The following is a 13,535-nucleotide window of genomic DNA, read 5'->3' on the forward strand; positions in this document are numbered from 1 at the left end:
CGAATCGATATCGAAGTAAGTAAATCAATATTGAATCGAAATCGAATCGAATTGTAAAATTCCTAACAATACCCAGCCCTACTTAACGGATAAACTTTTTTTACTAAGTTCAAAAGCGAGAGGTGAGGAGAATTTACACACTGCACCTTTAAGAAAAATTTTCTAGATTTTTTTCTTACCCCATTGGCAGATTTTTTTGCTTGTTTTAAATTCACTTAATGTTTATTTTACTCAAAAATGCATCTTCATTTAAGAATTTTTTGTATTTGTACTGAAAACAAGACCAAAATACTAAGAAAGTCATTTTTTGCAGTGTACCTTTAACTCTTTCCCCGCCATTGAAGAGTTAACTCGTCAATTAAAAGAAAACACTTCCCTGCCAATGACAAGTTTTCCGGCAATCTATATTTCTTATTATCCACCAGGTGGCGCTCTTACCCAGCTTTTAAAACCTGGAAGTATCCCCTTAGGGAAAACCGTTCAAACTCCATGTATGTTTTGATCATCGCTCTGAATCTGATCTCTGATCGCAATTATCTCAGCTTTTTGTTCAAAATTTGCTATTTTTGAAGAAACCTACCCATATTTGAGAGGTGATAAAAAGAGAACAAATGAAGGTAGGATGAAGTTTTTTTTTGTTTGAAAGCAGTGTGTTTATATATCCAAAGAAGAAACATTTTCTGGAAGGCATTCATCTTTTGTGAAAATCATAAAAAATTCTGGCGGTCAGCTTTTTTAAAAACACTGGCAGGGAAAAAGTTAATTTGCCAAAGTCATAAATTATGCATTGCAAGTAATCTGTTTAAAACCCTAGAACAGGCATGGACTTAAAGCCACAAATCCCTAATCTCCAATTTCATGAGTTCTTCTACCGATCGACAATAACTTCTACATAACTTCTATAACTGCGTAATTTTTCTCAAAACTCTTAATTGTCCACAATCAGACGAAGTATCTGTATTATATCTGAAGAGATTCTGCCGTGCACTGTAAAGGATATTGTCCACGAGTCGACCAATGAGTTTGCAGTAATAAGTGTCATCCGGTATCCAGACGTTGTCATCTCTGGGGTTCATACCGCACTTCAGGTACGTCTCGCTGAGACACCAGCCGGGTGTACGGTTGTCCTTCAGTGAACTCATGATGGCATGAACTAACTTTCTCTTCAGGTTAGTGCGATCTCGTAGATGTCGCTCATAATAATGGAGTGTGTTGTACAGGTACGTCACCGGTCGATCTGTGCAGGAAAGAGTCAGATGAGCCATTAAAACCAGAAGGGAAGAAAATCTCAGTTTCACAGGTGTATGTGACACATATCTTACCGTGAAACTTGTAGAGCCCACCCAGATGATCGAGTAATGTCTCCAGAGATTTAGAAACAGGCAACAGCTCAAGGAACCGATGGATGACGATGTCAAACACGGGCAGGAAACGCAGACAAACATTACCAAAGTAAATGGGAAGGTACTGGGACTGCAACTGGATGGGAGGATTGACCTGTTCTGCCAGACCTTCAAAGTACAACTTCTCTGGATATTTCTGAAGGGAAAGAAAGAAAGAAAGAAAGAGAGAGAGACAGGACTTCAGCAGGTAGATGTGAGATAGTGCCTGCTTCTGAAAACTCTAAATTGCTGCCGCATTCCAAGGCAGGAAGGCATCAAGGCCTGTCCGAATACAATGTTAGGTTTACTTCCTGACTCCTGAGATCTTGTCCCACAATTCTATGCATGTGCGCGCATGGGGAATGTGATTGGTCGAGCCTGGTCGAGTTCGACAAAATAAAATGGCAGCCAAGAAAGCGGCTAGAGCACAAATGTAGTGTAAATAAATGTATGTTTTCACTTTTTACACCTTTTAAATTGCATTTCTAGCGAGAAATTATTATTGTAGTTTTCAAATATGTGATTAGTTTTCACAAAGGCGCTCTCTGTTTATATTTCAAACACGCTGCCTATGAAGTGTGTCCAAAAGCGTTTCTCTGAGCTGCCTTCATGTCTCCAAAGTCATTGCCTCATGAGGCAGCGAGGCAACAAGTCAGCTGCCTACGTTTTTGAACACAGCCAGTGTCAAACTACATGAAGCATCTGATGTGGCACATTGCATTTCATGAACACCACTGTCTTGCTTTTGCACGGCTACATTAAACCATAGACTTTAAAAAAATATGGACCCCATAGGTTTGTGGAGAGATTTTTTGACGGCAGTAGTTGGCGGCCATCTTGGCAACGCGTCACTCGCGGATAGCCAAAAATGGCTAAAGAGGCGGGACATGAGTGAAGCTGAAGTGGCTGGGTGCTGAAACCACGACCGCCTAGCTCGACGGAAGTGACCGCAGTGGCAGTTCACCCGTCACTATAGTGGCCACGCCCTTAATTATGCAGAACTTTAAGGCTTAATATTTAAACGAATGAGTAACAAAAAAAATCACCCCACTCACAGTTGTCATGAAGGGGAAAATAAGCTATATAGATCTAAAACACTTTTTGTACCAGGCTGTAAACATATTATTTTCTACTGTAAAGTTGGCCATTTTAACATGGGGGTCTATGGGAATTGACTCCCTTTCGGAGCCAGCCTCTAGTGGTCAGTCGATGAATTGCAGTTTAAATCACTCTGTGTTGGCTTCATCGGAGAGATTGGAAGTTTGCCCCTCGCTTCTAACCCGTCAACATGATGAAACTGAAAATAAACTACATCAAAGCTAAGAATAGCATATAGATGTGGAATTCCTCAATGTGCAATGGTCGCGTGCAGCAGTAGTTTAGTCTGCTACATCATTCTGTTCTCAGATCAGTGTGGAAACACACATCTAATTACAAAAATAGAAGAAATAATGAGAGAAATGATGTAGGCTGTACTGAAGCAAGACCTGCCCCTTAAAAAAGACAGTCAGTAACGGCTTTATTGACATTAACTAGACAATCTCACACGTGTGCATATGGCAGCTACAGTAAACCAACCAGTAGGGTTTAGTCTGAAGATGACTTATGGGAATATTTTAGTTGAGTTCTGCAGGTAATGATATTTGTCATCTAAACTCAGTGAGAGTTTGAACAGCAGCTGTGTAGTGAATCATGATGTTAAGCACACAATCTGAATGTCAGAGCAATCAGAGAGAAACCTTTACTGAATATAACACAGACACATGTAGAGATGATGGAGTGAGCTGATAATGTCTGTTGGCATATGAACCATCACGTTACACATTCAGTTTAATGTCCTGAACTCAGATTCATTTGTTTTTCAAATCTAAGAGGTCAATCCATAAAAATTGTCTGTGTGTCTGAGGACTGATGGTGAGCCGTACACAGTGCAGTCTCTCGATGGTGAGTATTTTTTCCTATAAAAGTGTTTAAACTGCTAAAAACTGTACTTTTTTTTAACTTTAAATCTCTTGGTTGTTGACTCCTGATGTGTGCCTGTCTCAATGCATGTACATAAAATAACTTCCCTCAGATCTTTCTGTACTTTATATCATGTAGACGGCTGCTGCTGTTATTTGATTGAATCGGCGTTGTGTTGATGTCATTTCATCATCGATTTCAGACACTTACTTCTTAACCAATCTGTAATCTGCCTATGTGGGATTAGCAGTCACATTTAAATTCATTCATTTAGGTAAAAAAAATCAATTGCATGACACTGGGTATTGTATTTGTGTTTGTCTTGAAAGTGAAGAGGTCAGCATATTTTTGCTTTGACATTTAGTTCTCAAACATTTTTTTGTTTGTTTATGAAATAATTTTCACAAATTGTTGTGATTATTTAAATTAAATATTTTTCAAGGTTTATCTGGCAGTAAATAATAATACACATAACACATATTTAAAAGTAATCTGATACTGTCTTGTTTATACAGGCGCCTGCAGCTCCCCCTTGAGTTTTTAGAGAGATATGCAATCATTGCGGTGATTGGAAATCTTCATTGAATCTGCATTAAAGCTGCACTGTGTAACTTTTAAAAGGATACACGACCCCACATGCTATCAGTTTAAGCATAATTGACGGAGGTGGCGTTTAGCGGCTTTTGCATCTGAGCTCATCACATGATTATTATAGCAGAATGTTGATTGTGTTACCTTGTGATAAGTCATGTGTTTGGTGTGCCAGTCACTCTGCAGCCAGTGCTCTGGAGCGTTTTCCTTCACAAAATCACTGACACGATTGCGGAAGTCATTGGGTTTGAGGAGAAGAAGTTGAATGATGAAATAACAGACCTGAGCTTCATTTCCCTCATGACTTCTCATGGCCTGCAGGAAAACACACAATCATCAATGAAGAACATCTCTATAGACAAAAGAGCTTTTAGCAAACACCTCCAACCTGACACTTCACTCATGTCTTTAACAATTAAATCCTAGACTATACAATAGGTTTTAAGGTTTGATTTAAACATGGAAAGTGTTTGGGCCTGCCTTACAATTAGTAGCAAACTATTCCATAGTTTCGGGGCTGCCACCCCAAAAGCTTTTTTGCCAAGTTCTTGGAGTATGTGGCTGTATTAAATCTGAAAGATCGCTTAGTGCTAACCTTTGTAATGCTTTAAAAACTAACACTAAAATCTTAATATCAATTCTAAAACGTACAGGAAGCCAGTGTAGAGATGTAAGAATAGGTGTGATATGTTCTCGCTTACGGGTACCAGTTAACAAGCGAGCAGCAGCATTCTGTATCATATGTAGATGTGAATGATAAGTTTGATTAACGCCACAAAGAGGCCATTACAACAGTCAAGATGAGTAGAAAATAAAAGCATGTATAACTCTCTCAAAATCACTAAACGAAAGGAAAGGCTTAACTTTGAATAGTTGCCTCAATTGGAAAAAAATGGATTTAATTACTAAATTAATCTGTTTGTTCAGTTTAAAATCACCATCACATATAATAATAAATTCTTCACAGTAGGCTAAACATTCGGTTTTAAAACACACAAATCTAGATCCGCAGACTCACCACCAGGCCTAAACAATATAACTTCTGTTTTCACCTCATTAAATTATAAAAAATGAATGCCATCCAGGTTTTAACATCCTCACAACACTCAAGAAATAGTGTAATGGAGTATGCATCTTTCCTTTTTAACAGCAGATAAAGCTGTGAAACAATGAAACAAGATCATGTTTTTTAAAAATAGATCCTAGTGAAGTAAATATAAAGAAAAGAGAATGGGACCAAGAATGGAGCCTTGAGGGACTCCACATGTTCTACAGAAATAAAAACATGGTGGAGTGCAAATAATGACTTTCATTTATGGGTGAGGGACAATATATGACACTGTCTGTAAAATCCAGACTAAAGTCTAATAATGGGTTACAGGAGCAGCAACATCTAATTTCACATCGATTTCAATCTTTGACATGACCTTACTCAGTCTGATTTATATTTTCACATAATGTTCTTTACATTATGTAGTATGTGGAAAACAGTAAATCACTTTAGACTATAGCTGAGTTTTCACAGGCAGGGTCATAAACTTACAAGGTCGAGTACAAACAGGACGCTCTGTGCTGAGCTATAACTCATCGTAAAGTTGTTTCAGGGTGACAGCATGTCTGTTTTTTTATATGAGAAAGTCAGTTCTCTCATGGCCAGGCAAAGGATGAGTCTGTCCAGGGTCACAATGTTGTATTTCCACACCATGTCATTCAGAATCTCAATACACTTGTTCAGCTGCTGTCCTCCTGCTGATGTGGAGAACTCATACACCAGAAAATCAGCAAACGTCCGTACATGTGCCACCAGCGCACGAGCCCCGATCCTCTCCAGAACCCTGACACACAATACAATAACACAATATATTTGTTTGTTTAGTTCACTAAACCCCAGTGTTCAAATGGGGGGGGGGGGGGGCTGGGGTGGTCCTGGACCTCCTATAAGCCTTGAGGGACCCCCTATAAAGCACAAAAATATCAATTTGGGGGGTCCCCTTGTTTTTAATAAAGTTAAAATACTACATGAACTTAAAATTTTCATGCTGCGCTGCCACAAAGCGATCCATTATTTGTCCCAATTCCGCAATAAACCAATCAAAAAGATTTGTCTGAAATAAATGTACTCTCAAGTGCGCCTCACATTGGGATTGGGTAAGGGGCTATTAAAAATTCTTCTTAAACTATTATTTCACACTAATTTGAGGGGTAAAAATGTTTGGGGTTTGAGTTAAGGGTAAATTGGGGTTTCTTTGATTAAAACGTTGACCGAGGACCAACAAAAGATGTTGCCCCAGTATCATGACATTTTAATTCATGGCGACCCTATAATGACAAGGGGGGTTTAGCTAGGGGACCCCCATAATCTTTGTCATAATTTGAACACAGCAAAACTTTACAATTCAGTTTACAGACATTAAGAGCAGTGTGTGATGTGATTAATCTGTAATCTGTGTTTAAGATCCACAGTCAGTCAACTGTTGGCAATCTTTAACTAAACACAACTAGTCACTGACTGACTATATAGGTCATATTACTATTCATACTAAATTTACATAACAGATAATAATGATCTAAGGTTCAGTTAGATGTTCATTCGGTAACCAGATTCATTTAGTAAAAGAATCATCAAACTGATTCAGATTCATGATTGTATAATTTTTTTTTAAATATAGCTGCAAGCAGCAATACCGGGGTCAAGCAGAAAAGGGCACAAAAGGATGTAAAATTGAGATTGGATAAGCAGATTGAAGAACCTAGATAAACCTAATAATTTTAGATGAAAAAACAAAAAAGTTATCAACAAAATAAACCAGTTGTGATTCAGTTCTCATTGACAGTAGTGAATTACTCACTAGAAGATATCATCGTGACTTCAGTTTCAATCTCTTAAAGCTGTCATATAGACGATTTCAATTGGACACACGCACGCTGACGCCATTACGCGTCTGGCCATAAGTTAAATTCTGGTCTGGCTAGTAACTAACTGACCTCTGGAACAATAGGCCTAGCATATGGAAAATACAAATGTAAGACGAGGGAAGACAGTAAGCATGGATCACCGCTGTGCAGATTTGGCAGCCAGGCAAGAATTTAAAGCATCACTAAAAACTAAACATTTCCTGACATGTTAACAGGTATGGTTGTGTTTTATATCATATGATAGCATCTGTTAGTTTTAACAGTAGAAGAAAAGTGGGTACATTTGAGCTTTTTGCTCTACTTTTGTCTTCCAGGTTTAAAAATCTACATTGTGTTAACATCATAAGTTGTAAAATGGCGATGTATTGCAGTTCATATTATTTTATAAATATTCATGAGCAGTGGCGGCCGGAGACTCTGAGGGCAATCACGAAAAACTGCCATGTGTGTTTGCATGTCAACGCAGAAATATGAAAACTTACCCCCCTTTACGCTAATTATGCCGAGTATTTACGGTAATCTATATTTCCTCTATTATCCACTACGTGGTGCTCTTACCCAACTTATAAATAACTGAAGCATCAAGCATATGTTTTGATCATCGTTCAAACTCTGATCTCTTACATAAGTTATTTACAAAAATGCAATTATCTCAGCTTTTGCTAAAAAAAATATTTTTAAAGAAATTTACCCATATTTGAGAGGTAATAAAAAGAGAACAAATGAAGATTATTTTTGTTTATTTGTTGTTTGTTTGAAAGCAGAGGGTTGTTCTTTTATTTGATGTATTGTATGTTTATATATTTATAGAAGAGAACCTTTGTGGAAGATACAATAAGAGCCATTTTGTGAAACTTTTGTGAAAATCAAAAAAAATGCTGGCAGGCAACTTGGTGGGGAAAGGGTTAATAAACTGATAACGTGTTGGGTCATATAAATGCTTAAAATAATTTTTTTATATGGAAAATTCCATAAACGGTGTAAGCAAAACCGATCGGCACAGGTCAGAAGACCTCATTCACTAAGTATGCGTACTCTATGCACGAATTTGTGCTATAATTATAATGTAAGTAATAATGTCGATATACAATATTTACATAAATATATTTTTAATAAAAATTTTCCATATTCTATACTATTTTATACATTATCTATACTATTATTATACAGTCAGTACATAATACATTACATTATATTTTCTACACATATAAATATGCGCGTAATGACAAATCTTCACGTCTTGCTTTCTCACTTTTTAAATCTCTATATATTAAAGCGTCTTTATGCCTAATGTAAACATTATGTAGATGTAATGAGAAGTCCAAACCTCACGCACTTGATCTTCTGTCTGTTTTATTTTAAAGATGTGCATCTCTGTTGAAGTCATATTAAATCTCTTTGTTATCACCTCCCATACTTCGTTTTTATTAACATTACTCCAGTAGACATACAGCAAATTTGGCGTCAGCTACAGCAAAACCTCCCAAATAAAAAATGCAAAGCAAAACAGAACATTACGATAATAAATATGATCATGGATTTATTTTCCAGCTCTTTTGCTTCGGTGACAAACTTCTCTAAAATGTTTTGTGGAAAAGCGCAGCGCTGTGGAAAGCTCTTTTATGTAGCTGGTTTGGGCGTGTATTGCCAACCTTGTGTACATGGCCGCTCAATAAGAAAACTTAAAATTCGTTAACGTAAGAACAAATTCTTGTGCGTATGCACGTGTTGTGAATTAGGCAGCAAGTTTTTTTGAGAAGTTTATTTGTGCGAATAAATATGAAAAACGTACGCAATTATTATTTAAAGAGACCCAGTGTGTTTTATCAAAAACTATAAAGCCTAAAAATGGAGGACGCTACCAGACCCATCTTACCTACCCAATGTCATCTTACAGGTGTTTACACTTGTGACCTGTAACTACCTCATGCAGTAATAGACTAATATCCTCCGAGAGTATCAAACACATTAGTCAACAAAAACAAATGTATATCCAGCACCACTAACTATCCCTGCAGATCATCACTAAACAAATTTATGGACCTAACACATTACACACAATTTGGACTGCTGGAAGATCTAGACCAGGAAAGCCATGTTGATCTGGAATACGGTTCAGATAATTCACATTTTTATTATATAAATCATAATAAATCTCTCTAATGCATGTAGTAGTGCACAGTTCTGCACATGCCTAACATGTAAAAAGAAGCATGATATATAGAAAACAGGACACATAGCGTTTGATCACCTGAAGCCGATCTGGTTGATGTGGTCCGTCTCCAGCAGCATCTTCCACAGCAGACACAAGAAGAGCGGTGGCGAGCCCTGCATGGAGAAGTGTGTGATGATGTCATTCTCATTCGTCATAGACTTCCACTTCCTGTACTCTTCCTCAACGTTCTTCTTCAGGTTAAAACGACTCTCTTGAGGAACATTGTTCTGCTTGAAGAATGCCTGAAAACAAAAGAAAAAAAATAATTCATTATTTAATAATTTTCAATTCAATTCAATTTTATTTATATGGCGCTTTTCACAATTGTTCAATTGTTTCAAAGCAGCTTTACATTTATAGATGAAACACATTTGCACTTTAAAGTACAATGCACATCGATATATCATAATGAACTGCACTGATGTTCTCACATGGACCAATAGGCTTTATGCCCAGCTGCACTACTTCCTGAACTTCAGCCAGCTCCTTGTTTCCTGTCTGCCATTATTGGACAAACTGATTAATCCAGGTGTGTCTGATTATTGTTGTTGTGACTACTGAGGTCAGGTACACCTGGATTAATCAGTTTGTCCAATAATAAGTGCAGCTGGGCATAAAGCCTATTAGACAAAGTTGCTGAGCTGAACTAAGTTGCATCTCAAATCGCATATTGTTGTGACCAGTCTTGAAAAAAATTTGTATGATTTTCTGAAATAACTGAAAATGTGTTCATCTGAAAAATGATGGACATATGCATCTTGGACAGCTTAAAGGTGGCCACATTCCAAAAACATTTTAAGAGAAAATGACATTATCTACTCAACGTAAAATAAGCCAGCCACAAAAAGAAAACACCCACATTTAGTTGGTGGTAGACATCAGTACATTGTACCTCTATGTTGTTGAAAATCGTACAACAAATCTTAAGGCCCATTTATTTTTTATATAATTTTTCACAATGCCATGTCAATCTGTCTCATATTTTTTTTACCATCAAACACCTGAATTGAGAGCTTCACTGAAAGCCTTCATGTAAATACCTGTAGCGGAGCGGGAAAACAGCTGAGCGTATGAGAAGCCCAGTTATGAGGTGTGAAGTTCATGATGGTTTGCAGGATCTCCTTACACCAGGTACCCTGAATCGAGTCTGATCCAGTGAAAAAATCTGCACCAAACATAAACCAGACACACTTCACATCAGCACAGAGAACAAGCAAACATACACGACATGCAGTGAATGTTCAAAATGCATTGTGAAGACTGTGGTGATGTCATAGATGAGATGTGAAGGTAGTGTGTAGTGTGTATCAGTGGGTCCTTCTGTTCCTCCACTACCTCAAATTCGGATGTGAGAGCGGATGTTTATTTTCCTGATGTTTTTGTCAAGGTTTTGTCGGAGGAGACCAGAAAGAGAAAACAGGAGAGTGACAGAATTAAAGGAAGGACGAGGATCAATATTGGGCTAGTGTTTGCTCGCTGGCGTGAACTTAAAAAGGAGGAGGGGTTCCTGACCGATGCTGACTTGGCCGTCATGGTTTTGAACTAGTAAGTAATGTTATATTGCTTGCATATATGTCCTGTCACAGCAACCCGGGTTCGATTTCTCTTTAAGGCAATTTTTTTATATAAACGTTAACCAAGCGACCACCGTTACAATTGGACTTTGACTTCTATCTTCTTTTATTTGTTAATATTCATTCTCCTGAAGGTGATTATATATTTCATCGAACTTCTTGAATCAAAAACCTAAAGAGTTGTCTTCTTTTCCTTTGCGACAGTGCTGCGCTTGTGGCCTCCAGGGGCGCTAGACGCGAAAAATACATGTCTAGCACCCCCTAGTGGCCAAAAAGTTCCACGGTGTGCCTTTAAATAAAGGCAAAAAGTGGACAAAGAAAATATATAATAATAATAATAATAATAATGTAATGTTGTGTGCCAATTTGATAATGCATGAATCCTGCTGTTGCACGTTCAAATTATCACAACAATTTAAAATTAAACTCAAACTTATCAGTAAACGATTAATGTTCAATTAACAACAATTTAATATTAAACTCGGATAATGTCAACAGATAATGTTCGGTTAACAACAATTTAATATTAAACTCGGATAATGTCAACAGATAATGTTCGGTTAACAACAATTTAATATTAAATTCTTATCGGTAAATGGATAATGTTCATTATCAACAATTTAATAATAAACTCTTATCAGTTATGAAATTAATGTTCAGTTAACAACAATTTCATATTAAAATCTTATCAGTTAACGTTAAACGTTCAGTTAACAACAATTTCATATTAAAATCTTATCAACGGTAAATGTTCGGAAGTCATACAAGTAAAATTTTATTGTATATTTAAAAACGTTTGTGTGCTACTGCGCATCCATGTGCATTGTCTTCCCGTTTATAGGCAAATATTACTAACACGCTTATTAAATATCAAAAACAATATTGCGACTTTAGACCAGGTTTTAATAGTCTTTTTTCACTGCCTCAAAATAGCAACGTGCCAACAATGCGTCTGAACACGTCGTTTTCAGACCAGCAAGCTCATGGGCGCAAATGCATTTGCTATTTAATCAACGTGGCACTGAACGTGAAAACGATAAGTGCGCCGGACTAAAACTAGCATAAAACACTTATGTGTTAAAATAAAACACAAGATGTGTTAAAAGTATCACAAAATGTGTTATTCCAATAATTACAGAGAGATGTGTGGATTCTGGGACAATGCATTTAGTGTGTTGCCCCTAAACTAACAGTGTTGATTGTGTTGTTTGTAACACATCATGTCATGGGTTCGATCCCCAGGAAACAGCCGAATGTACTGTAAGTTGTCGTTTGTAATGTGTAAATGTGAAGTGTGTGTGTGTGTGTGTGTGTGTGTGTGTGTGTGTGTGTGTGCTTGCGTGTGCGTGCGTGCGTGCGTGCGTGCGTGCGTGCGTGCGTGCGTGCGTGCGTGTGTGTGTGTGTGAGTGTGCGCGTGTGTGCGCGTGTGTGTGTGTAACACCTGTAACGTGTGTGGCTCGAGCGAGTGTCAGGATGAGAGCTCGATTCAGCTCCTCTGACTCTGCAGACAGGACCGTTTTAGGATCACTCAGGAAGCGTGTGAACTGTGGCTGAACTTCAGAACTCCCCAAAGCTGTGATCAACCTCAGAGCTGTACTCTCAACACTGTACCAAACACATGACACACTTATATTTAAAAAAAAAAATGTAAATAACAAAGATAAGCATATTATTATTATTATTATTACAAAGGATTAAGACAAACAATTTTATAACGTGTGTGAATGGGTGTGTGGGTGGAGTCTAACCAGAGGTGCAGCTGATTCTGATTGGTCTGTGGAACTGCAGCGAGCGAGTGAAGATGCGAGAGAAGCTGCACGCGGTAATGAGGCTGAATGTGATGCATGCGGTAACTGAACATCTCCAGCAGCGTGTGCAGGATTCCCCACGCATGAGACTTGAACACATTCGGCAAGAGCTGACCTGAAACCCAGTCAAGAGTTTAATCGTGGCTCTTTAAATCATATCCTTATTAACACTTGAGACAGAGACAGCAACTTACTTATGAAACCCTTGATGCCCAGGGATTCAATCTCCATGTAAACCAGTAGTCTGCTGTAGGTCTCCACCAGGGCAGGGGCCAAAGCCTGACTAGATTTGGCATGGGCCAGTTTAATCACACGAGTGGCGATGCTGTGGATCAGGCTGACAGGAAGAACAGAAGATCAATGGAGAAAATACACGAATGAGGAAAATGTACGAAATAAAATGGCCAAACTCAACAAAGCAGAACCGCACATACTGTAACTAACAGAGTCCTTCCAGCTGTCAGTATTATCTGTATCAGTACTCTCTTTTACTCATGACAGCATGACTACTAGATTGTTAAAGAAGACAGTCTTTTATTACAAATAAAACATTAACTCTTTCTTTCTCTCTCAACAGAAATTGTTTCAGAATAGTAAAAACGTGGTATTAGCACAATTTGTATTATTGCATCCCTATGACAAACCCCTTTATTGTTTCCTAATCTTTGTAAGTCACTTTGTATGAAAGTGTCTCCTCCTAACAATCTTGTTCTGGTTTTAACTATTGCATATAAACCTGAGAGTGAGAACAGCTGCTTGATAAAGTGTCAGGAGAGTTTTACTGCAGTATGATCGAATGATAAAAACACTTTGTATCACCTCGTAATGAATTCACCAGAACTCTCTGTCTCTGTGTTGAGCAGCACTATTGCCAGACTTCAGATCCAAATCACTGCTAGAGACAAAACAACCTCTTCTCGTGTACAAACCCACATATAACCTCAGCTAGAGGAATATATTTGTTATTTAAATGCTGTGAAGGGTTAACAGTTCATTACATATACAGTATATACCGTGCTATACACCGCGATCCAAATGATTATGCACATATCATTTTTTTTCCAATACAGTCAGTAAGTTTACAAAT

General features: G+C 37.7%; 1 protein-coding gene across 2 annotated transcripts in view; it reads right to left on the reverse strand.

Moving 5' to 3' along the window:
• The window catches only part of med23 (mediator complex subunit 23), a 51,584-nt gene that overhangs the window by 12,237 nt on the left and 25,812 nt on the right, over positions 1 to 13,535 (reverse strand). For both annotated transcript variants that reach the window (XM_073855818.1, XM_073855819.1), the window contains 9 exons: positions 12,643 to 12,785; positions 12,389 to 12,563; positions 12,082 to 12,245; positions 10,107 to 10,231; positions 9,103 to 9,308; positions 5,590 to 5,770; positions 4,080 to 4,250; positions 1,323 to 1,539; positions 1,001 to 1,237 (listed from right to left, as the gene is read on the reverse strand). In XM_073855818.1, the coding sequence (XP_073711919.1) occupies positions 1,001 to 1,237; positions 1,323 to 1,539; positions 4,080 to 4,250; positions 5,590 to 5,770; positions 9,103 to 9,308; positions 10,107 to 10,231; positions 12,082 to 12,245; positions 12,389 to 12,563; positions 12,643 to 12,785 (1,619 nt within the window). The remainder of the gene's footprint in view (positions 1 to 1,000; positions 1,238 to 1,322; positions 1,540 to 4,079; positions 4,251 to 5,589; positions 5,771 to 9,102; positions 9,309 to 10,106; positions 10,232 to 12,081; positions 12,246 to 12,388; positions 12,564 to 12,642; positions 12,786 to 13,535) is intronic.

This window comes from Misgurnus anguillicaudatus, chromosome 18 (genome assembly GCF_027580225.2).
Source record: "Misgurnus anguillicaudatus chromosome 18, ASM2758022v2, whole genome shotgun sequence".
Classification (NCBI taxonomy): domain Eukaryota; kingdom Metazoa; phylum Chordata; class Actinopteri; order Cypriniformes; family Cobitidae; genus Misgurnus; species Misgurnus anguillicaudatus.